General features: G+C 40.0%; 1 protein-coding gene across 1 annotated transcript in view; it reads left to right on the top strand.

Moving 5' to 3' along the window:
* plxdc2b (plexin domain containing 2b) overlaps positions 1-20,891 on the top strand; it is an 82,779-nt gene that overhangs the window by 33,314 nt on the left and 28,574 nt on the right. Inside the window, exons 3-5 of the mRNA XM_070853190.1 lie at positions 9,094-9,240; positions 11,703-11,772; positions 19,893-20,015. Of these exons, the coding sequence (XP_070709291.1) occupies positions 9,094-9,240; positions 11,703-11,772; positions 19,893-20,015 (340 nt within the window). The remainder of the gene's footprint in view (positions 1-9,093; positions 9,241-11,702; positions 11,773-19,892; positions 20,016-20,891) is intronic.

Raw genomic sequence — 20,891 nt, forward strand, 5'->3', positions numbered from 1 at the left:
GGGGGAAGAAGTTTGCGTCAAAGTTCATTCCTGATTTTGGTTTTCAGCTGTTTCAGTGGATCATTATATCTCACTCGGTGATTCTTCGGGTTTTGACAAAGTCATGAAACAGGAATTACAATAACAGAAGCATGAATAGAAAGCTCACTGAAAAAGTGAAAAAGTTTTGTAATGTATCAATAATACAGTGTTATTTTATACTATTCTATATTTTGATTTGCTGGATTTGCTAAAAAAAATGGTTTCCTGTAACTGAAGCAGATGTTTGTTCACAAGATGTTTGATCACATTACTTAATCAAAGGAGTCAGTGTTTTGATCTGCTGGAGCTGCACTGGTCTGGGCTGAGTCACAACAAATAATAAATTCAAAGCGGCTCGCGCAGTTCACCTTCCTGTCGAGGAAAAAAGCCAACTAATATGAAGCGAATGAATCGATAAAGTCCTCTGTTGAGCTGTACCTAAAAATACTCTTTCCCTGGAGCAATTATAAATCTCCCAAGCAGAGTAGATGTTCTGTAATGAAAAAGAAGACTTGGAGGGGTCTTTGAGGATTAATATTTTATATCAAATTAAGCTCGGCCCTCAGGTGCTCATCTACCTTCTGCGTGGGACTCTTAAACTTGACCTCGGAGAGACCAGAACAGGAAATTAACCCGGCCTCCCACAGTTCCATGGGGTCGGTAGACCTGCTTCAGATTAATAGCTGGGTTCAGCCTGTGTTTGTGTCTATGTAAATGAAAGGCATCGCCCATGTCCCCTTGTTATGGCGCCTTGGCTGGCGTACAGCATTGAGGCGTTCAGTCATAATGATGGCGGCCGCCGGGGCTGAGACAGCTCGTTAAGTTTTCCTGTGGCTTCTAATCATCTCAGGTTCACAGCCCCGCGTCTCTTCAGTGAGGGAGGAGGGAGCTTTGATCGTCAGCTGTAAACACACACACACACACACTCGTACACATGCGTACCCGCACGCACAACAGCTCAAACCTCACACAAGCATTCATGCAGGGACACAACTGTAAACACACTCGCACAGTAAACTTCACACACACACACACACACTCACACGAACATGTCCGTCTTCGTCTTTTTTTTGGCTCTGTGTGGATCATTTGTTGTCATTTGTTGTTGCCGAATGGAAAAGCAGTCCACGGCACAAACACCCTGTCACTCCTCCTGTCATTAGTCATCTCACACACACACACACACACACACACACACACACACACACACACACACATTCCCTCACCTGCCACCAACACCAACATGAGAAAAGCCTTCATATTCAGAAGGCAGGAATCCTCCAGCCAGCAGCAGTGAGCTGAATGGATTTATAGACTTGTCTCTTCTACTCTGAAGGAGCTTTAACAGAGGAGGGACGGTGTGTCCAATTATAGGAAAACAGCTGTATATCATCGTACATCTGTGATGGGAAACGCATTCCAAACGTTATTTTGTGTAGTTATTTATCTTTTTTAGCGTGCCTGCCATCTATCAGCATGTTTAGTCTATTTCAGATGGTGATTTGCAACTTAATTTCCTGCACAGAAAAATTTGAATCTCGCTGTGGCGGATTAAACTCTTAAGTCATTCATTAAGTTATTTTGTCTCTCTTACGGTTGTTTTTATATAGTTTTTTGTCACAAGAAGTAGGCTGTGGGTATAAGCCTGCCATTGGTCGACCTCTCCTCCCATTTTCGCTATCTGTGTGTTACTCTTTTCAAAGTCCCCGTCGCTACGTGAAACAACCTCCAAGCTAGCAAACTACACGGTGAAAATGGCAAGTTTGGATTTTGATCGCGCTGAGCCATTTTAGTGCAAAGGCTCGCCTGCCTTTGTGCAAATGTTCCACCAAAACAATGACCGGCAAAAACACATGCTAATTATTAAGATCATTTTGTTTAATCACAGCCGCTCCAAAAATGTCTTAGTTTAAGGGAATTGTTCAACATTTTGGAAAATGTACTTATTCACTTTGTTGCAGAGAGTTAGATGAGAAGATTGATGCCACTCTCATGTCTGTATGTTCAATATGAAGCTACAGACTTAGCTTAGCATAAAGACTGGAAACAGAGGGAAACGGCGAGCCTGGAGTCTCATAATCTCTACGTAACTCATAATAACAGTTCAGCTTTTAGTGTAAAACCACTGAGTGTTTTTTTTTTTTTTAAACAAACAAGTTATATCACACTAGTTGGTGAGCTTTAGAGGTGCTGGTAGGCAGATGTTGTTACCTTTTAGACGATCAGACTAGTTTTTTCTCCCTATTTCCTGTCTTAACGCTAAGCAGAGCTAAGGGACTGTTGGCTCCTGAGAGTGAATTATTTCCCAAAATGTCAAACTATTCCTTTTAAGTCACACAATTTATGTTTTTCCACTAATCTGTTAGAATATGAAAACGCAGATATGTACAGAGATGCAATCCCAAATGGCAGTTTTAAGGTGCATCTAATGTATCTTTATAAAAAAGTTAAGTCACTGTTTTAGTTTGGTTTTATTTTCTATAAATCTGGTTTCAACTTTTCTAGAACTGAGGAAATCTCTCCGTCTTTGTTTTTGTCTTTGAGGTCAGACTGTGTTTGGGTTAACTGGTGCCATAACACGAGTTTCCAACAATAGATTCATCTCACCTTGACGTGCAGGTTTATAACAGTGGCCTTAACAGCAGACTGTCTGACGCCCTGAATGCCTGTGACTCAGTGTATCGGCCCTCCAGATCATTAACCCAGATTAAACAGCGTCTCGGCACAAGGTGTCTACGGTTCACTGTAAAGCAGAATAAGGCAAGGTTGGAACAAACTGTGGGAACGAGTCGATGTCATCTCATTCAAGCCAGGTCTTATCACAGTTTGTTTTATTCAGGAAGTCCAGACATGCTGTCGTAATGGCTTGTGGTTGTTAATAGTTGTTTTTGTTGTTTATCGTCCCTAAATGCTGTTTCAGAGCAGTTTTTTCAGCCTTGTTTGGACTCATAACTCCGTTCAGACATTTAATGATAACCCTAGCTGTTTGTTTTTGTATACTGGCAATGTTTTATTTGTGTGTGTGTCTTTTTTTAATTATTCTTTTATATCAAAAACACACTGTTTGTGTCTGAGTATATTACAAATACAGGTGGCTAATTGTTTCAATTTCAATGTTGCATAAAAAGCATAAAAATTGGCATCCCTGCTTGATTCCTCACATCGAACAAAAATAATAGAGGCTCGTAGGAAAATGCATTAGCTTGAGACTAAAACATTCTCTAGATTTTTTTGACTCAGTGGAAATAAGGTCTCAGAGTTAAGTTGGTGTAAATGACTGGCCTGCAGATTTATACACTTTTAGCAATTAGATGAACTATTCTTCTAATCTGCTGGACTACAACATATCAACAACATATCTCATGTATTTTACACTGAACAAACTGTATTGGTACAGCTGAGGTGCAGACACAGAAAGCTCTAAACAATAAACGTGCATGCATCGGCTGCTTAATTACACACAAATGCACTTTCTTTGAAGGCTATATTACCTTGCAACCTAAACGATGTCTGTAAATCCTCTCTTTGAGTTACTGCTTGTATGTTTTACTGTCTTTATGGTCATATTTTTACTCTGAAGCACTGGGACTTTATACTACTCACTCACTGACTATTACATTAGTATTTTAAAAGCTGAATGTTTTGGATGAATCCTAAAAACTCAGTTATATTACTCAAACTGGACTTATTGAATTCTATTTTACCTTTTCACCAGTGGTGACCCTTTCATTTTTTTAAGTGCTATTTTTGGCTATTCTGGTGAGAAAACCCCCGTCTGCATACCAAGCGAGCCAATGCGGGGTCCTGACCTCAAGTTTGAGGAAATACTTCAGAGGTTGCTTTAAGCTGTCAGGTGGCACCATTTTTAGTCCGAGCTTCATGAGGAGCAGCAAAATGCCACGCAAATGCACTTACTTCCCAAATCCTGCATCATACTGCAACACCACACCGACACAAGTGACACGAAGAGAGACACATAACCCCTCATGTTCCCTTTGAAATAATGTGTACATGTTGGTTTTTGGGGGGTGTAGTTTGAAATGCTTGCTCTGATGTGTAGTAATAAGGGTTTGGTTATGGTGAAGAGTTGTTATTGGATGTCCTCAGGAGGCTCTTCGGGGGTTACACGCTTCACTACATTCACTGTTTGTTTGTGTGTTTCTTAAGGGAGGGAATTCACACGACGAGGCAGCTTGCTAATTTCCTTTACTTTCCCTTGATTCCCAGCGCTGCTTTTACCCTCACCATGCTTCATCTTAAAAACCTGCAGTGAATGCAAATGAGAGTTTTTTTTCCCCTTTGTTTGTTTTGTGTCTCAGTTTGTTAAAGATTCCCAGAGGATAATGTGTTTAGAAAGAGATGTTTACTGTCTTTATGTTGCTCAGTGTTTAAACTCCGTAATGCTGTACCCTCTCAGGCAGCTGCCACAGCTCGGAGCTGCTCTCCAGATGAACCTGCAGTGCTTTAAATTCCAGTATGCGTCTTTATCTGTCTGACTGAACATCATCTTCTAGCCTTTTCTCAGTGGGTCAGCCAACATGTGGGTTTGCAGTCGGTCCTGCAGATGAACAAAGACAGCAAAGGCAGGTTGTGTAGTGGACTCTTTTCCGCTGTGTCCTTGAACATCTCTTTAAAATGCATCCACATCCTGTCTGAACCCAGAAGACAGCTCGCAAATCCAATTCACGAGATCTACAACCAAAGACCAGAAGAACACTTAAATTATATATTAGGAACCTGGATTCACCTCAGACCACTTTTTACAATCATTTCACCAGATTTTCACAATCCCACACTGACACATGAATATTTATCCAGTTGAAAAGTGTCCTTGTTGGACTTCTTACAGGTTTCAGGAGTGATCCACCATTTTTGGTGCATTTTAAATGAGAATCAGATTTATTAACAGTTAGGCTTTCACATACAACATTCAAAATTACTTGAGGTTCAGCAAGCTTCGTCATTTGAGTTACAATAATATGAGGTTTAAGTAATGGAGCGACCCCTGTCATGCTTTAAAAAATGGCTGACTGGAAACAAACAGCACTGAATTATGAAATTAAGATCAGATATTTTGACCCGTCCATCTACACAGAAAAACTCTCTAAATGGGCTTCCATCACTTTATAACGTCGTCACCGGACTTTGTCTCTGCTCATGTCATAATTACTTGTATAATTACTACAATTTCTAGCAATTATTATATATTTTTGGGCACTTACTGAAATGACTGATGCTGTTGAGGAAAATATGTAAGGAAGTCCGTGTGTGAATTTTATTGAAAATGGTATCCAATAACTTTTAGAGTTTCATTCCTGAATAATAAATTGGTTCAAAGGTTGATATCTGGTTTGTTTTCCACAGGTCTGTCGTGGCTCAGGTCCAACAATTTGGTCGCATGAAGGGCTTCTAGGTCAGATACGAGTATCCATACTACTATTAAAAAGAATCAGAAAATGTCTGCTGCAGCACAGACCAGTATGTAGTCTCACATTAGAGTTTCAACACTAACACACACACACACACACACACACACACACACCAAATACCATCAAGCTGCTACGACTGGCAGGAGATAGAGCGGAGCGTTGAATAATGGATCACAGGCATTATCAGCTGATGAAGAGGTGCACACATGAGCGATGGCGTCCTTTTAATGCTTTTTCAAATAGTCTGCAGTTTGATTTAACTGTGTACTCAGCTGTGTGTGTGTGTCTCAGTAATGTATTTGAAAAAAGAAATACGGGGATGGCTGACATGCAGCTTAATCCCGACATATTAGAACATTTTTTCAAAGCCCAAGTCCTCCCAGTGCATAGATGAAATTTTATTTTCTGGTCGCAGTTTAGGGGATTACGGTTTTCCTTTATTTTTCTGAAAAAAACATGAGTGAATCACAGCTATGACGACGCCTGCAGTAGCAGCATCAAGAAACATTTCAAAACATTTTTGTTTTTTTAAGTAAAACATTCAGAATAATGTCATAAAGGAGTAACAATAAATCCCTTTCTACAGGGTCTCCTCTGTGTTAAGAAGCCGTTCAGAAGTGAAAACATCTTGGCAGAAGATATTGAGGTCTCATTATAATGAAATATTGATGTGGTGGGCAGCTCGAATAAATGCTTGACACAGAGATGGGAGTAAATCTCAAATGGGTTTCTGCACTGAATGAATCTTTCGTACAGTCTGTTTTTGTGCCCTGCAGCCATAAAACAGTCCATTATTGGCAGAATTTTTTATTTTCTTGATCTCTGTCTAGTTGCAATATTTTAGTTTATGATGGACAGATGGAAATGAGGCAGTTGTTCCCTACTGCAGCAGAGTGCCAGTAGGGTCACAGTCCTCCTCCTCTCACTCATTCATCATGTGGCCATCTATCGCCCATCAACCTCCTTGAAGTATTTCAGGGCAGCTCTGGAGCATCTGTGAGGGTCAATTGGAAGTTCAAGTTTTGTATATGTCTACTTCTACAGTACAATGTGTATCCAAAATGCAGATTAAAATGCATATTATACATTATGAATGACCAAGTTGTAAAAGGACCCCAAAAATGTACTCAAACTACAGAAGCAATTTTATAGTTCTCTGTTGAAAATGTATTTAAAATCACAGAAAATATAGGTTTCAATTTTCCCTTGCTTTTATGGAATATCATAACAAGACAATGAAGTCATGCTGTCACTTCAAATATGAAGGCAGAGCCTACAAATGTAAAACAAAGGATAACGTGCAGTACCAATCAGATTTGAACTAGTGGTGCTGTGGTTGCATAGACGGCGTCCTCGGCCACTAGTTCAGCAGGATGACGCATTTACAAATAATTTACCTGAAGCCATGCCTCCACCTGCCCCAGGCCACATGCATATTCAGACCCACCCCCGGACAAAACAAGCCGTAAAAATGCATGAATGCAAAAAATTCATAGCTCCGAATAAATATGTTAAATTATGCTGCTCTGTCATGTGTTGGTGTGCACAGAGCATTTCACATTTATTAAATGTCAGCAGCAGTTTCCCTCCTCAGTGATTTCTCTTTTTCCTGTGAGTGAAAAGTTTAGTGTCTAACAACCAGTCTGTTTTTTGTGTTTTAAACTGATGATTGTGACTGAATCACCATTTTTTTTTGCTTCATTTGTTTAGTCTGACATTGTGTTCATGCTAGCTGATTTCTGATTGCTGATTTCTTTTTAATAATAGAAATCGAGTCAAGCTGCTGAACTCTAATTTGGTCAGCTGATGGAAGCAGACATCCACGGGCACATCACCACACCCATATAATTCACTGAATAAATCAGAGTTGAGTTTGACCTTTTAATTTGTGATGATATAATGATTTCATATTTGTTAGATCTACTTAAGTGGAAGATGGTTTCTGTTATCTACCTTTTTAAATGTTTATAGGCCCACCTGTCCTAGTTGACAGCGCCTATAAAGCGTGTCCAGAACAGAGCCATAACAGTAGTAAGTAGCAAATTTCACTCCATATTTGTATTTTCACAAATCAATATCCAACTCCACACTTCTAGGAAAAGTTCACCTGCCTCCCACTACCTCTCACCAGAGCTCTCTATCTAATTGTGTGTTTTTGTGTGTGAGAGACTGTTTCTCTGGTCCAGCACTCTGTTTATGTTCTCTTCCACCTACACCCAGCTGAACGATGGCAGCGAGCCCACCTTCCCCTTCGCTCTTAACCACGAGGGGAAGAACCGCCTGCTGGCCTCTCTCACCTCTGAGGAGCCTCCATTTCCCTTGATCCAATCTCCACAAGACCATACACATCTTGTGCTGATTAGGAGGAAGCTTTACAGCCTTGCATTTGTGTCTACTCCTTTTACAAGTGCCCTTGTTTTCTATCCTGTAATGTGCTGACGAAGGCTGCCCGTGGGGGCCTTTTTTCCCAGATACGATTTGTCCGCACTTTGAGCTGTGATGAAAGGCTTCAGGCGATGTTTGTTTAAATCCACAAATTAATCAAAAGTAATGCCACCTACATGGCTGAACTCCATTTGGAATTTTGATATTTATCAATCCCACAGAGGCTTTGTTAAGCCTGAAACATTATCCTCTTGTCTTATATCCCAGGCTGAAAAATTGTGTAACGGTTTTAGATTATAACTCTCTGAGGGAAATAAGAATCCTTGAAGCAAAACGAGCCGAAAAGGGAAAGATTGTGTTTTAATTAATGTTTGTCTCATGGCCTTTTGACAACCAAAGCGCAGTAGCTCGGAATAATACCACCAATATATCAAAGTATTCACAAAGCTGTGTGAGTTCCTATTAGTAAGATCAGAGCCAGTGGAAGAGTACACTTCCTTGACTCCCCATCCAGTAAAACATTAACTTTAACAGTGTTTTAGATAAAAGACGCAGCTGTAAGGTATCTCATTAGACCCACAGGGAAAGAGACGAGCAATAGGAAGCACACGACACGGGCATTCTTCCTAATTCTGTACAGGAAACAATAAAAGCAGACAGGCTGCTCCCACATGGCTTGTAAAAGTCCATGAATGTTTCTGTTATAAAAGGCAATCCTGGCTTTGCAGTCTGGCTCTTTTTTTAAGAGTGGAAGAAGTCGGCTGGCTTCTTGGTTTTTTTAGTTTGATTAGCAGACATTAAAACCGCTTTGTGTGCTGATTGTGCCCTAATGAAAACCATAGAGTTGAATGCAAGGGCAGAGAGAATGCACACATAATGGAAACGATTGTGTTGTCATGTAATCTGATTCAGCAGGTAATTTGTTCTGCAGTGAAATTAAAAATACTTGTACAATATTGATTTTCCATAGTTCTGTTTTTTGTTGAGGTATAAATTGTTTTTTAGAACTTGCAGCTCACAGTGTATTGAAATATGATTTAGGCTCATAGCAGCTGAGTGTGTCTCAATAAATATGCCTGTCTATATTCTGTATAGCGTATAATAAGACCACAGACTCCATCAGCTTAAGTCACAGAGCAACACAGCAATATCCGCTCTCTCCTTCGAGCTGTAATCGCTCTTTCTTCTAAATAACTTTAGTTGCACTACGCTTCTTCACAGTCTGTAACTCACAGGATACATTTTGTTATATCTACAGGAGGACACGGATCACGACTACTACACTTCAAAAACGTACAACCCGTCAGATCCCATGAGCAAGGACTTGTGGGTAAATATCGACCAGATGGACAAGGAGAAAGTGAAGATCCACGGGATTCTGTCCAACACACACAGACAGGCAGCGGTAAGTCAACAAACGGCGTGAGAGGAGATTCCCTTGGTGTCCTGGGAAGTTTGAGGTGATGCTCCACTGCTTATTTTGTAGATGTTTTTAGTAAAATTCATCCAGATTTACCCAAAGCTGGAGCACTGTTACTTATTGTCTGTATCTTAGCCGCAGTTTAAGGTTTGAGATGTGAAGTCAAGTAGCCAGTTAGCTTAGTCAGTAATTCTAGAAACACGGTATTATATGTGGTATTTGAGTATAATTGTCAGTAGAACTGTAGAACAAACTTTATAATGCTAAAACATTTCAGTAATTACAGCTTCATTGCTAAAAAAAAAAAACTTTCCATGTACCCACAAGCCCCAGCTGTTATGTTGGCTATAGGTTTTGATAATACGCCACACCAAAGACATGACTTGACAGATTTTCACTACAGCACAATATGTTTGTTTCCTCTACCGTTAAAACCACAGAAATGTGTTTGGAGAAACAGTCAAATATTTCTTCTAGCCTTTAAACAGTTTCTCTGCAGTAAAGTTTCAAAGCTCACTTTCCTCCACCTCTGCACAAGCAGGTGACCCATGTGAGGTGCATACTGATGAAGTCACATAAGGCAGCAGTAAACAGGCTGGAGAGACAGAGCGGCAGGCAGCAGGGCAGTCACAGACTTTGGGGGGGGGGGGGGGGGGGGGGGGGAAGCACCCAGGGCGAACAATAGCTGGCGAGGAGATACAATAGAGACCCACATTGTGCATTCTGCTCCTCTACCTTCAGTCATGTAATGATGGATTGAAGCCCAAAATTTGAAGGAAGATTTTCTTTTTAGCCACAGAAGAGGCGAGGTTTTTCTTCCACACAGTACAGGACAAATATAGGAGGTTTCTCAGACTTTGGCTCAGTCTGAAATGATCAATAAGTGATTTTAGCAATTTCAAATGACCTGGCCAGGAACGCTGAGTCAAAAGGAGAAATGGAAATCTTGGACAGATAATGTCATTGCAAGATTGCAGTGCAAGAAGAATTGAAAACCATCTGTGCAGAAATGCAGCCACCATGTCAGCAGACTAACATTTTAAACAAATAGACTTTATTATGATGACAGTTAAAGTCCTGAGAAACTGTATAAACTCTGAGTGCTGGAATGGGATTGCAGAAAGCTTGCATGTTCCTTCCTGGCACCGCTGCCTGCCAGCGCTTTGGCCCCGACACTGAAAGGAATTGGCCAATAAGGTCATAAAAGAAAACACAGCCGCAGAGGTCAACTTCTTCACAGGACTGTAGAAGAGTTCAGCTCTGGATCGGTCATATAGTCTGTCAGATTCAGTGTGGTTTGCCACAGGATCACTCCCTCCAACATAATCCAGGATCATGTGTAATAGCTGCATGTTTACAGTGGACTGTCTATCTCCGTAACGTTTTTTGGCAGCGCTGCGATGTGACTGTAGATATTCAGTTCAGGAATAATATAATGAATATATAAACCATCATTTGTGGTAATGTACTTGAGTACTTTGTTGTTCATTTGTTCCAAGAGTCTAGGAACTATAAAAAAGAAAAAAGATTAAAGTTATGAGTGATATTAATAGCAGTTAAAAATGATGAGATATTAAGTCAAAATTTTAACTTATATAGGCAAGATTGTGAAAGAGTGAGTCAAAATTGTAACATTTCTCATAGTTTTGACTTCGTAAAATAACATAATTTTGAAAAAAAAGAAATATATTGAATTTAAGATTGGGTTATCCTCAAATTGAACAAGTTTATCTCAACACACTGGAAATCAAATGTGTTTAATAGTACTCCTTTGGCTCACTTCTGGCCACTCACTATGACGTGAAGAAAGCTCACTGCTAACATCAGCATGCTAACACGCTGACATTCAGCTGATGTTTAATTTAGCGTGTTCGTTTTTTGAGCTAATTAGCAAATGTTAGCATGCTAAGTGCAGCTGAAGCTGATGGCAATGTATTTAGTTTTGTGTTGTACTGGAGAGATTGACATTTGAACCTGATGATGACACTTGCTGAAAATTGACGTATAATTTTGACTCACTGTCACTGCATTTAGCCTCAGTAGATATCATAATTTGAACTTTCAGTGTCACAGTTTTGAAAATTTCAGTATACCAACACATGGCTTTGACTTAACATCTCATAATTGTTTAATAATGTTTAATAAGTGTTTAATATTTTCATGAGGACATAAAATCTGACATTTTTCTTCTTTTCTTCTTGTACTAATAAGTTCATATGCATATGTATATTTTTACCACTCACTTTTACATTCTTCTATATAGATCTATATAGATTTCTACTCAGATATGTCAATATGTCATCCCGGGCACCTCTGTGATTTCTGTCCACATTTTTCTTCTGACATAAATCCTCTTGTTGTTTTTAAGATGAGAACACTCTCTTCTTGATCCTCTTCTTACCTTTATCTGTCTGACCGGGGTCATCTGCCTGTTTTTCCCCTCACAGAGAGTTAATCTGTCCTTCGATTTCCCTTTTTATGGACATTTCCTGCGTGAAATCACCGTGGCGACGGGAGGTAAGTGAACACTGCTCTTGGACTGTTCTCTCAATAGTAGTTATTACTGTTATTATTGGATATACTGTATGTGCTTGGCATATTAGACTCTACACAGACAGTTTTTATTGCTGTTGGGTTTAGGAGGGAATGTGGCAGGATTTTTTTAAATGAGTCAGGAGTTCAGAGGCCTTTATGACATGGAGAAGAAAACATGTGTGTTTGCATGTGCTGTTGGTACTTGGTGTACCTGTGAGAGTGTGGTGGCTCCTGTACAAAGACACCCCACCCCAGAATACAGAGAAGAACCAAACAGTGAGTTATTTCTTTAGTCGTCGTCTCCGGGATATTACATCAGATGATTTAGGGTTGAAAAGGATCGTCTGGCACAAACCACAGTACAAAACCACAAACAACACCCTGCCAGCCAAGCAGTCGGCCTGATACGAGTAACATTTACAGCTCTCACCTCCGCGGGATAGTCTGCTAGACTGGGGGATAAAAAAACAAACCACTCCCAACACTCAGCACCACCAACTCCACACCAGACTGAACTGGAAGAGAAACCAGACCGATGGGTTTGGACTGGAAACAGCAGTCCCTCTGCCAAGTGGCCTAGCACACTCTGATAGACATGGATAAGGAGGTGGGGGCATCAGGAGATGTGTACAGGCGGGTTAGACACGTGACACAGCAGACGTGTTTGCCAGAGTGTGCAAAGCAATTTTCCACTTGAGTCCTGGCGGCTAAACCACAACATCCCAACCAGCTATTATCACATCAAAGACTAAAGCCCTGCTCTTACCCAACTATTTCAGAGATGTTGCACTGCGTTTAACTGCCCCTGGAATAATAAAGAAATAATCCGTCGTGTCTCTTATCATCATTATCATCACTGTCTCGTTTTCCACTTGATCCTCCATCGTCGGCGAAGTTGAGTTGGCTTCTTTAGCTTTGGAAAACGAGCTGAATGATGGTGTGGAGGAATGGACGGCACAGAAGAGATAACAAGAATTTGCATCCTCCTCGGTCTCGTCCTTCCATCTCTGTCTGGACGAGACCGAGGAGGAGGAGGAGGAGGCAGCTATCTGTCTCTTGCAGGCCTCTGGGGCTTTGTCTCCGAGAAGCATCCCTCCATTTCTGGGTCTATCAGTCAGCTCGTCCTCCCCACTGTACCAGCTTATATTGTTTCTTTTCACTACCTGTACAGAAACTCTGCAGAAAATGATCATTTCAGCACAGTTGCAACTAGTCTTGTGTATTTAGTCTTGTGTATTTGAGTCACAGTTACTCTAAACAGTACAGCAGCCAGTTCTCAAACACGTTAACGATGTGAGGAACAAGATGGGGTTGGAGCGCAGCCCTGTCAAACATATGAGGTCCACTTGTATGGATTTTGCATGCAGTGCATTTAGAGTTACACTGCAAAAAGTCTTCATCATAACAAGTAATTTTGTTGCTGAATCCTAAATATTTGATTTGTCTCAAATACAAATAAACTTGCTTCCATGAATGTGTAAATACCTCAAAACAAGATAAAGAAAAAAGACACTACGGTGCAAATTTCAAGACCTCCCTCTAAAACAAGACCTTGTTTTATATCTTGTAGGATGTGAAATGTGTAAAGGCTCTATTCTAAGATAAAATCTTTAGACAACATGATTGATTTTGTTTTTTTGCACATTTTGAGCCAAATTCAAGCCACTTTGGCACCCTCCAGTGTCAGACTGAAACTTTTATCTGATTAAACGATTACTGACAAATGATTAGTTGATCGTTTGATAGAAGAATAAACATCATTTTTTCAAAGAAACATGCTATAAATTAATCATTTCCTGCTTTAACCCGTTTGATATCTTTCTAGTAGAAAAAAGTCATCATTTTGTGACATTTTTTTAGACTAAATGATTGATCAGTTAGTTATAACAATAATCGCCAGATAAATTGATGATGAAAATAACAATGTTTCCACCTTACTGCAGTGGTGGAATCGAAAATCAATGCACGTTGCTCCCATAACACTGAAAACACCCCTTTAATGCTGGTATTCTCTTGTTTAGAAAGTCACTTCAGTAGACGCCAGACAGACTACTGAATAATGAAAAAAGAGACAGAACACATTAAAGTTTGCAGAGAAATGTGAAAAAATAAGTGAGTGTGTCAACAAATGTTCATACAGTTATACACTGCAGGTGCTGTAATGAACTGAAGAGTCTTGTCTGTGTTGAACAGTGTGTGTGTGCGGACAGCTCGACGTGTAGAGACTGTGAATATCAGCGATGATATGTGCTCTGACCACCGCCAGCTGTGTCGATGGATATCCAGCTGTGATACGCTCTTTAGTGGGCCAGCTGTCGCACGTCACAACCTCAATACAAACACGGATTCAGAAAACACGTCACAGCATTATATAATGTTATCCAGCGAGTTTGTGGTAACAAGCATTTATATGTAAGGCACCAAATACAAAGCGTCTGTGAGGCAATTAAACATGAAATCCACCACCTAGATATCCAAGATGTCCAACAGTTCGTCCCATTGGACTGGTGGTCAAGAACCACTCAAAGGGCTGCAACAAAAATCTGAAATATCATTATATTATTAACAAAATGGGAAACATCTTTGCTGTAGAAATGATGTCCATTATCTCAGATTTTTCTCAAATCTTGGATTTCTTTTTATTTTGACATACTGGATAGTTTGACATTTTAAGCATTATATAAATGAAACAAGGGGATGTCAGTATTTGGTTGAACTGTTCAGATTGAGGTTTTTTGTTTTCATGTGCATAATTGTGCAACGTGAGGCAGTTGTGGGCAATGAAAATCTCAGATCTCTCTAACACAATTATGAATAAAAAATAAAATGAAATAAAATAAAAAAGTTCATTGAATTAGAGTCCAAGGCAAAAAAAAAAATAGTCCAGCAGGAGAACAGCTTGTAAATGGTAGTAAAATAAATGAATAGATGAATTGGTATATTTTCAGTAATTATATACCCTGAAATGTGAGACGTTAACAGGTTTTTCAGCAGTAAGCAGGCTGAGCACTAGTAAGTAGAGGTACTAGTAAGTATAGTGTAGTTATGGACGTAGTATAACATGTAAAGTGACTTGCATGTAGACAAATGCAACCTATATGCCACAGTGACTAATTGTTGTCTGTTTAGGCTCTCATGGGACTTTGTTTAGATTTGGGAAAAATCCTCTTATTGGTTGAATACTGAAAAGTCAGCAGTGACATGAAGCATCAAACTAAAATCTCCCTTAAACCAAACTGCTTTTGTTGCCTAAACCTAACCCCACATGGACGTAAACTCGTCTCCAGCATCGCCCACCTCACACCTCTTCCACCTCTGTGTACTTTCAAAAAACACGTTGCTACTGAATAAAATCCAAGCAATTATGTTTCCCTCAAAATGAATTTGGCAACACAAACTAGAGGTCTAGAAACATAATTCATTTGAGACGGTGTTGTGACAACAATGATACATTTTTGGTTTTTCTGGCTAATGAAGTCTCTTATCCAGTCATGGTGGCTATCACTGCCAATTTTAGATATTCTAAAGTCGTAAAACATAAAACTTATTGCACCCAGTGTGCCAGAGGATTTTTCCTAGGTGAGACCTAATGGATTAGTTATAAGCTGACTCAGTATTGTTTTGTTTCTATGGGCAATAAAAAAGCCAACATTTAATTTAGATAAAAACCTCGTAGCTTCGTATTTAAAAGACAAACGGCTAAATGAAATATGTGAGTGCGTGTGCGATCCAGTCCTGACTCAGAACAGCTGTGATAAACAGAAAATATCCTGTAAATTAAACACAGCTCAGCACGAAGGAAGACAGACTTTGTCTAAACACAACGCCCAATAAAGTGAAGCTTTAGCCTAGCAGGAACTGCTAATTCCCACTCATGTTTTTCTTGGACATACACAGCCCAGCACTTTGGGATAGCGGCACATAGAAGCATAACTTGGACAGAGTTATCCTGCTTCATCCCACCTTTGTAAAACCTCCATCTCAAACTACCACAAGTCTCTCTCATTTCTCCTCTCACTTCGGTCATCTGTTGTTCCCCAGGTACGCCCCCCCCCCATCCCCTCCCTCCCCTTGTCCTGTCTCCCTCTGCTGTAAGTGACGGCCATAATGGATGAATTGCCTCTCTATTGAGCGCCCCGTGGCTCTCACCTCTTTAGTGTATTGAAAGGCTGTCTGATTTTCTTTTAGACTGTCAAATAAGTCGTATTGTGTTTTAGGGAGATTGCCGGTAGAGAGCAGAGGCAGCACCAGCAGTAAAACCCTTCGACGCAGGCCTTTTTGTGTGTGTCCGGGCAAGTGTGTGCGTGTGCTTTGTCGGGATTTCTAAGCTTTCAAGGGGTTTAAAGTGAAAGGAGAAATAGTGGAGCAAAACAAAGCGAGGGCCAAAGAAAAAGTGAAAGAGGGAGGGAAAAAAATGTGGCCGGGTTGAATGTTGGGTAAATATGAGATGAGATGGAATGTATACAGGCTGATTCGGAGGAAGTCATTCGTGTCGATGCACAGTCAGATAAAGGATGTGAAAGTGCTGATGCCGCTACATACAACCATGAAGTCACCACCGCTGACTGAGCACACAGCACTTATGTTTACCTTAATTTAGACTAAACAGCCTTGTGTCTTTATTTTTTATCCTCTTTAGGGTCATACACCGTGACATGACATGGGATTAACGCTCTTATCTGCTGGGGAATGCATAACAACACCCACAAGTACTACTTTCTTAAGGATTATTGGTCTGCTTATATAGTTGAGGATTCTGGGAAATAGACTTCACTTTCTTGCTGAGAATGAGATGAGAAGATTGATGCCACTCATGTCTGTGCAGTGTAGGTGCTGGGTGGAGGATTTAGTTACCTTGGCACAGAGCCAGGCTAGCTGTTTCCCTCCGTTTCCAGTCTCTATGCTAAGCTAAGCTAAACTGCTGTGCCTTAAACCTGCATTCTTTCTAACGGCCAGCAAAAGGCTGATTATATGAAAGTCTAGGAGAAAATTTCCCTACTATTCATTTGATTTATTAGCTCAGTAAACGTTTTCCTAACGAGTTTTTGGTCTCAATAGCTAGTTTCAAGTCTTCTTCAATACAGCATGATGTCCATTTAGTAAATTATGGTCCCATTTAGAGGAAAAGTAGACTATAAAACATGATATGCTTTACGGCGGGAATACCTTGTGACTAACCAGTCAGAGATGGGGCATGCCTAGGCCTAACCCATCGGAGGCGGGGGGAGGGGGAAACTTGCACGTCACCTCTGGCTCGAAAAACAAGATGGTGACAGTCGTTAAACCAAGATGGTGATTTTGAAAATGCTCAAGCCTCAGAGCAGGAGACCGCAAACCAGTGGGTGAAGTCACAGTGGCTACGTCCACTTCTTATACATGCAGTTTATGCTAGCGGCTGACTGTAGCTTCATATTTATGATTCATTTATGATATCAATCCTCTCATCTTTTTTTGAATGGTATCATTTTATATCGACATTTTTCACTATTAGCCTGACTGAAAACTGATGGAAACTGATTTTATAGACCAACTAGATACTTCACTAGACATCATTTGTTAATTTTGTTAACAATAGTTGCTTTTGCTGTCAGACTGTGAGCCCACAGTAGGAGGCTCCTCCACTTTTTAATTGCTGGAGCAGCCTGATGTAAAAGCATATAAAAATAGCTTTTGAGAAGTCGGTGAGTGGCCCTTGAGTTAAGATTATTTCGTCAAAAGCGCGTAGGAATGAAACTAACCGTAACCGTGGCAACTCCCCCGCCAGAGCAATCTTTTACCTCGTTGACTCCAGGTGGAGTCCTCCACAGTCTTCACACGACTAGATAAAGTCACATCTTCTCTCCCTCCCCTGCTCCTCTCCCTGTGTGTGCTGACACTGCTCTATATAGAGGTAATTCTAAGCTGGGAGGTCTTTAGAGAAAGATTGATTCCCCTCATGATACTCTGCCTCTGGTTTCCAAAGTGATAGATGTGTTTTTACAGCCCGCCCATTGTATGAAAAGACATATGGTGACATGAAATGTGGGTTTTATAGGCCTGGCCTCAATAAGACTTTTTCCAAAAATCGTCTTTTCTTTCTGAGCGGGTTTTTTTTTTTTTCTTTTCCTATATGCCTCAGGCAGCTACTTTTTTCTGTTGAGCTTGAGCGAAAAAGCAAAGATCTCTTCATAAGGGAATGATTTCTTACTTTAGGTTGTTTGATGATTTAATTACAATATTTGGTACATAATTGCTAAAATGTGCATCCTAAACACCAAGTGGGATGAAGGACTTTTCCCATATCCAACACTGATTTAAAGCAACGTGCTAATATTTTTCCTTAAATGATAGCTTCAGAAACATGATGATTTATACTAGTTTATATATATTATTTATAATATATATTCCAGCTCCGCGCCCTGAACGCCTGTTCTTGCACTTTGTAACATGGATTGAGTCGGTACAGTCTCTTGTGAGAAGTGCGTCACAGCACCACATCACACTCCACCAGCTATGGGTCTCTGGATCAAACCGCTTTGGGTGCGGATGTTTTCGGCTGTCCTTTGCTCTGCCGTCCTGGTAAAAATCTTTTTCCTTTCAAATATTCTTGTTAGAATAGTGCGGTGCTCTTTGACGCAAATATATCTGCATAACTAAATGTGCCAGCATCTTGAAATTGCCATTCGTGGCAGCTCAGGCCGCTGTTGCAGATGCTCATCAAAAGTTGCGTAGTTCTCCTTTAAAGGCAGAATTGGCAACTTGAACTGAGTGAAATGATTGGACAGCTTCATCAGGGTGCTGTGACAGCCACAGAAATTAGATTTTTTTTTTTTCTCTTATGTCAAACTATTTAATTTATTGATTGCTGTCAATATAACTTGCAGACTTTGCTTTTCCCTTGAAAAGTCTTGAAAAAACAAAGCTAATTCATATCTGTACTGAGAGTTAGATGAGAGAATTAACGTCACAGTAATTCCATCAAACAACAGCCATAGTACCGGTAAATGTCAGAAAATGAGCTTGATTAAGTTAAACATTGTTCATTTTATATACTACCCACTTTGTAATGATACAAAGCCAAAGTATCCCTTTAATTATCACATTATCATTGTTTAAACTGTACAAAAGCAAACCTGTATGTTTGCTGTGTCGTGTTACTATAGGTACATTATAAGTCATCAACCAATCTTGAATTTTTCCTCAACCCCGTCTGTCATCATAAACACCCTTCAACTTTCAACAAGACAAAGGAGCCAACATCAGGAAACAAGCATAATTTTGAAAGTAGTATTATTAGTAGTATTTTATTGAAAAAAAGAAAAAAAGCCTGCTACTTTTAAGATGCTGTCACAGTAAGCATTCTATTAATTCGTCAAACTGCTCTTCAGAGGAAAATTGTACTGGACACGTGTGATTATTTCACCCAAATGCCACGTTCCCACTTTCCATTAATAACCATGTTTACAGGCTGCTAAATGATGCAGCCCTAGTTTGCGTTGACTGAGCACGTCCCTGTCTGGGCAGAGATCTATTTGTACCTTGTTGGAAAAATCAGCATGGTCCCTTTTTGTTGCCATGGTATTTTGTTTAATGTCTATGATTGATGGTGTAGAGCCGAAGCGCACGGTGGACACCAGAAAGGAGTACACCAAGAGAGTAAAAGGAAGAATCAGTCATACTCATAACGTCATGGTGATATACAGCTGCTCACTCAGCATATCTTCACTCAAAGCCCTTCCTTTTTGATAAGATAATAGCGCCAATTAATCAGCGTTGTCTCAGGCTTCATGCTGCAGGCTGTTTCAGCTAGCAGAGAGAGAAGTGACGGTTGGTTCATGAAAACCTTTTAACTTCGGACTCCGGGGCAGACTTGTCGTCTTCCTGAAAGATATTGTATCTGACAACAGCTTCATTGTGTGAGGGAAGTTGGGAGTGGAGGAAGAGAAACTGATGACGGTTTTTACGAGTTGCTAAAGGGTAAATCCACCTTAAAACACGACAAGTGGTTGACTTTAAACATCACTCTGGTTCTGACATAGTAAGAGCGTCTAAGAGTGCAATTTCCATTTAAATAAAAAGCTCTGGAATTTATTTGTTGTGTTTTCTGTCTTTTTCTTCCTCAGGGTTCATCTACACGGGCGATGTGGTGCACCGGATGCTGACAGCTACACAGTACATCGCTCCTTTAATGGCGAACTTTGACCCCAGTGTCTCCAGAAACTCCACTGTCATCTACTTTGACAACGGTAACGGCAGTTTACTCCTAATGCTTTATTTCTGCGTTAATGTGTATCAGTTATGCACTCACAAACTGACGGTGAGGCTCAAACTGCCACTTTTGGCTCCATGCAGCTGTTTATTCCGGTAATGACGGAATAAAATCAGCTCTCCCATTGGCAACTGTGTGCTAACAAGCTCCGGAAAACGCCCAAACAAAGACAGACGATAGCAAACTACGCCATGATTCTCTCTCTTTAAGCTGCATAGCTCGTATATGAGCTTCATCGTGGTGTGCTCGACATATTATTCTACATTAAATCACACACAGCCAATATAGTTTGCATTTTCTGTGGTACTTTAGTATATAAAGTATATAAAGTAGAAAAAATACACTTTTATCAATAAAAATAATCTTCTTGCAGTTCTGGTAGGAAACTAATATGGTACAATTCCCCCTGGGGATTATTAAAGTGATTCTGATTCTGATTATACTTAAAAATTGATTCTGATTCTGATTATACTTAAAAATTGAATTTACCATTCAATGAGCAGGAATGATTAGTAGCAATATGGGCACTTCTTTTTGTTCCTTTAAATGTTTCTGAATTGATTTTACATAATCAATATGTAAAATATTAACAAAGCACTTATATATTAAATTATCAATATAAATATACTATATCACAACACTGTATGCATCAATGTTACTTCCACAAAGTCACAGAAAATGGTTATGAATATGCTACATGAGTCATCCTCAGACATTTATTCACAAAATAGGAGGTTTTCATCATGAAATGGTTTAATGAAACTGTACCTCTGTTACGCCCCCTTACATTCCACTTACTTTAAACTAAGCTGACACCCTTCCTCACTCTCTGTACCTCTCCCTTTGCCAACTG

The sequence above is a fragment of the Pempheris klunzingeri genome, chromosome 21 (genome assembly GCF_042242105.1).
Source record: "Pempheris klunzingeri isolate RE-2024b chromosome 21, fPemKlu1.hap1, whole genome shotgun sequence".
Taxonomy (NCBI): domain Eukaryota; kingdom Metazoa; phylum Chordata; class Actinopteri; order Acropomatiformes; family Pempheridae; genus Pempheris; species Pempheris klunzingeri.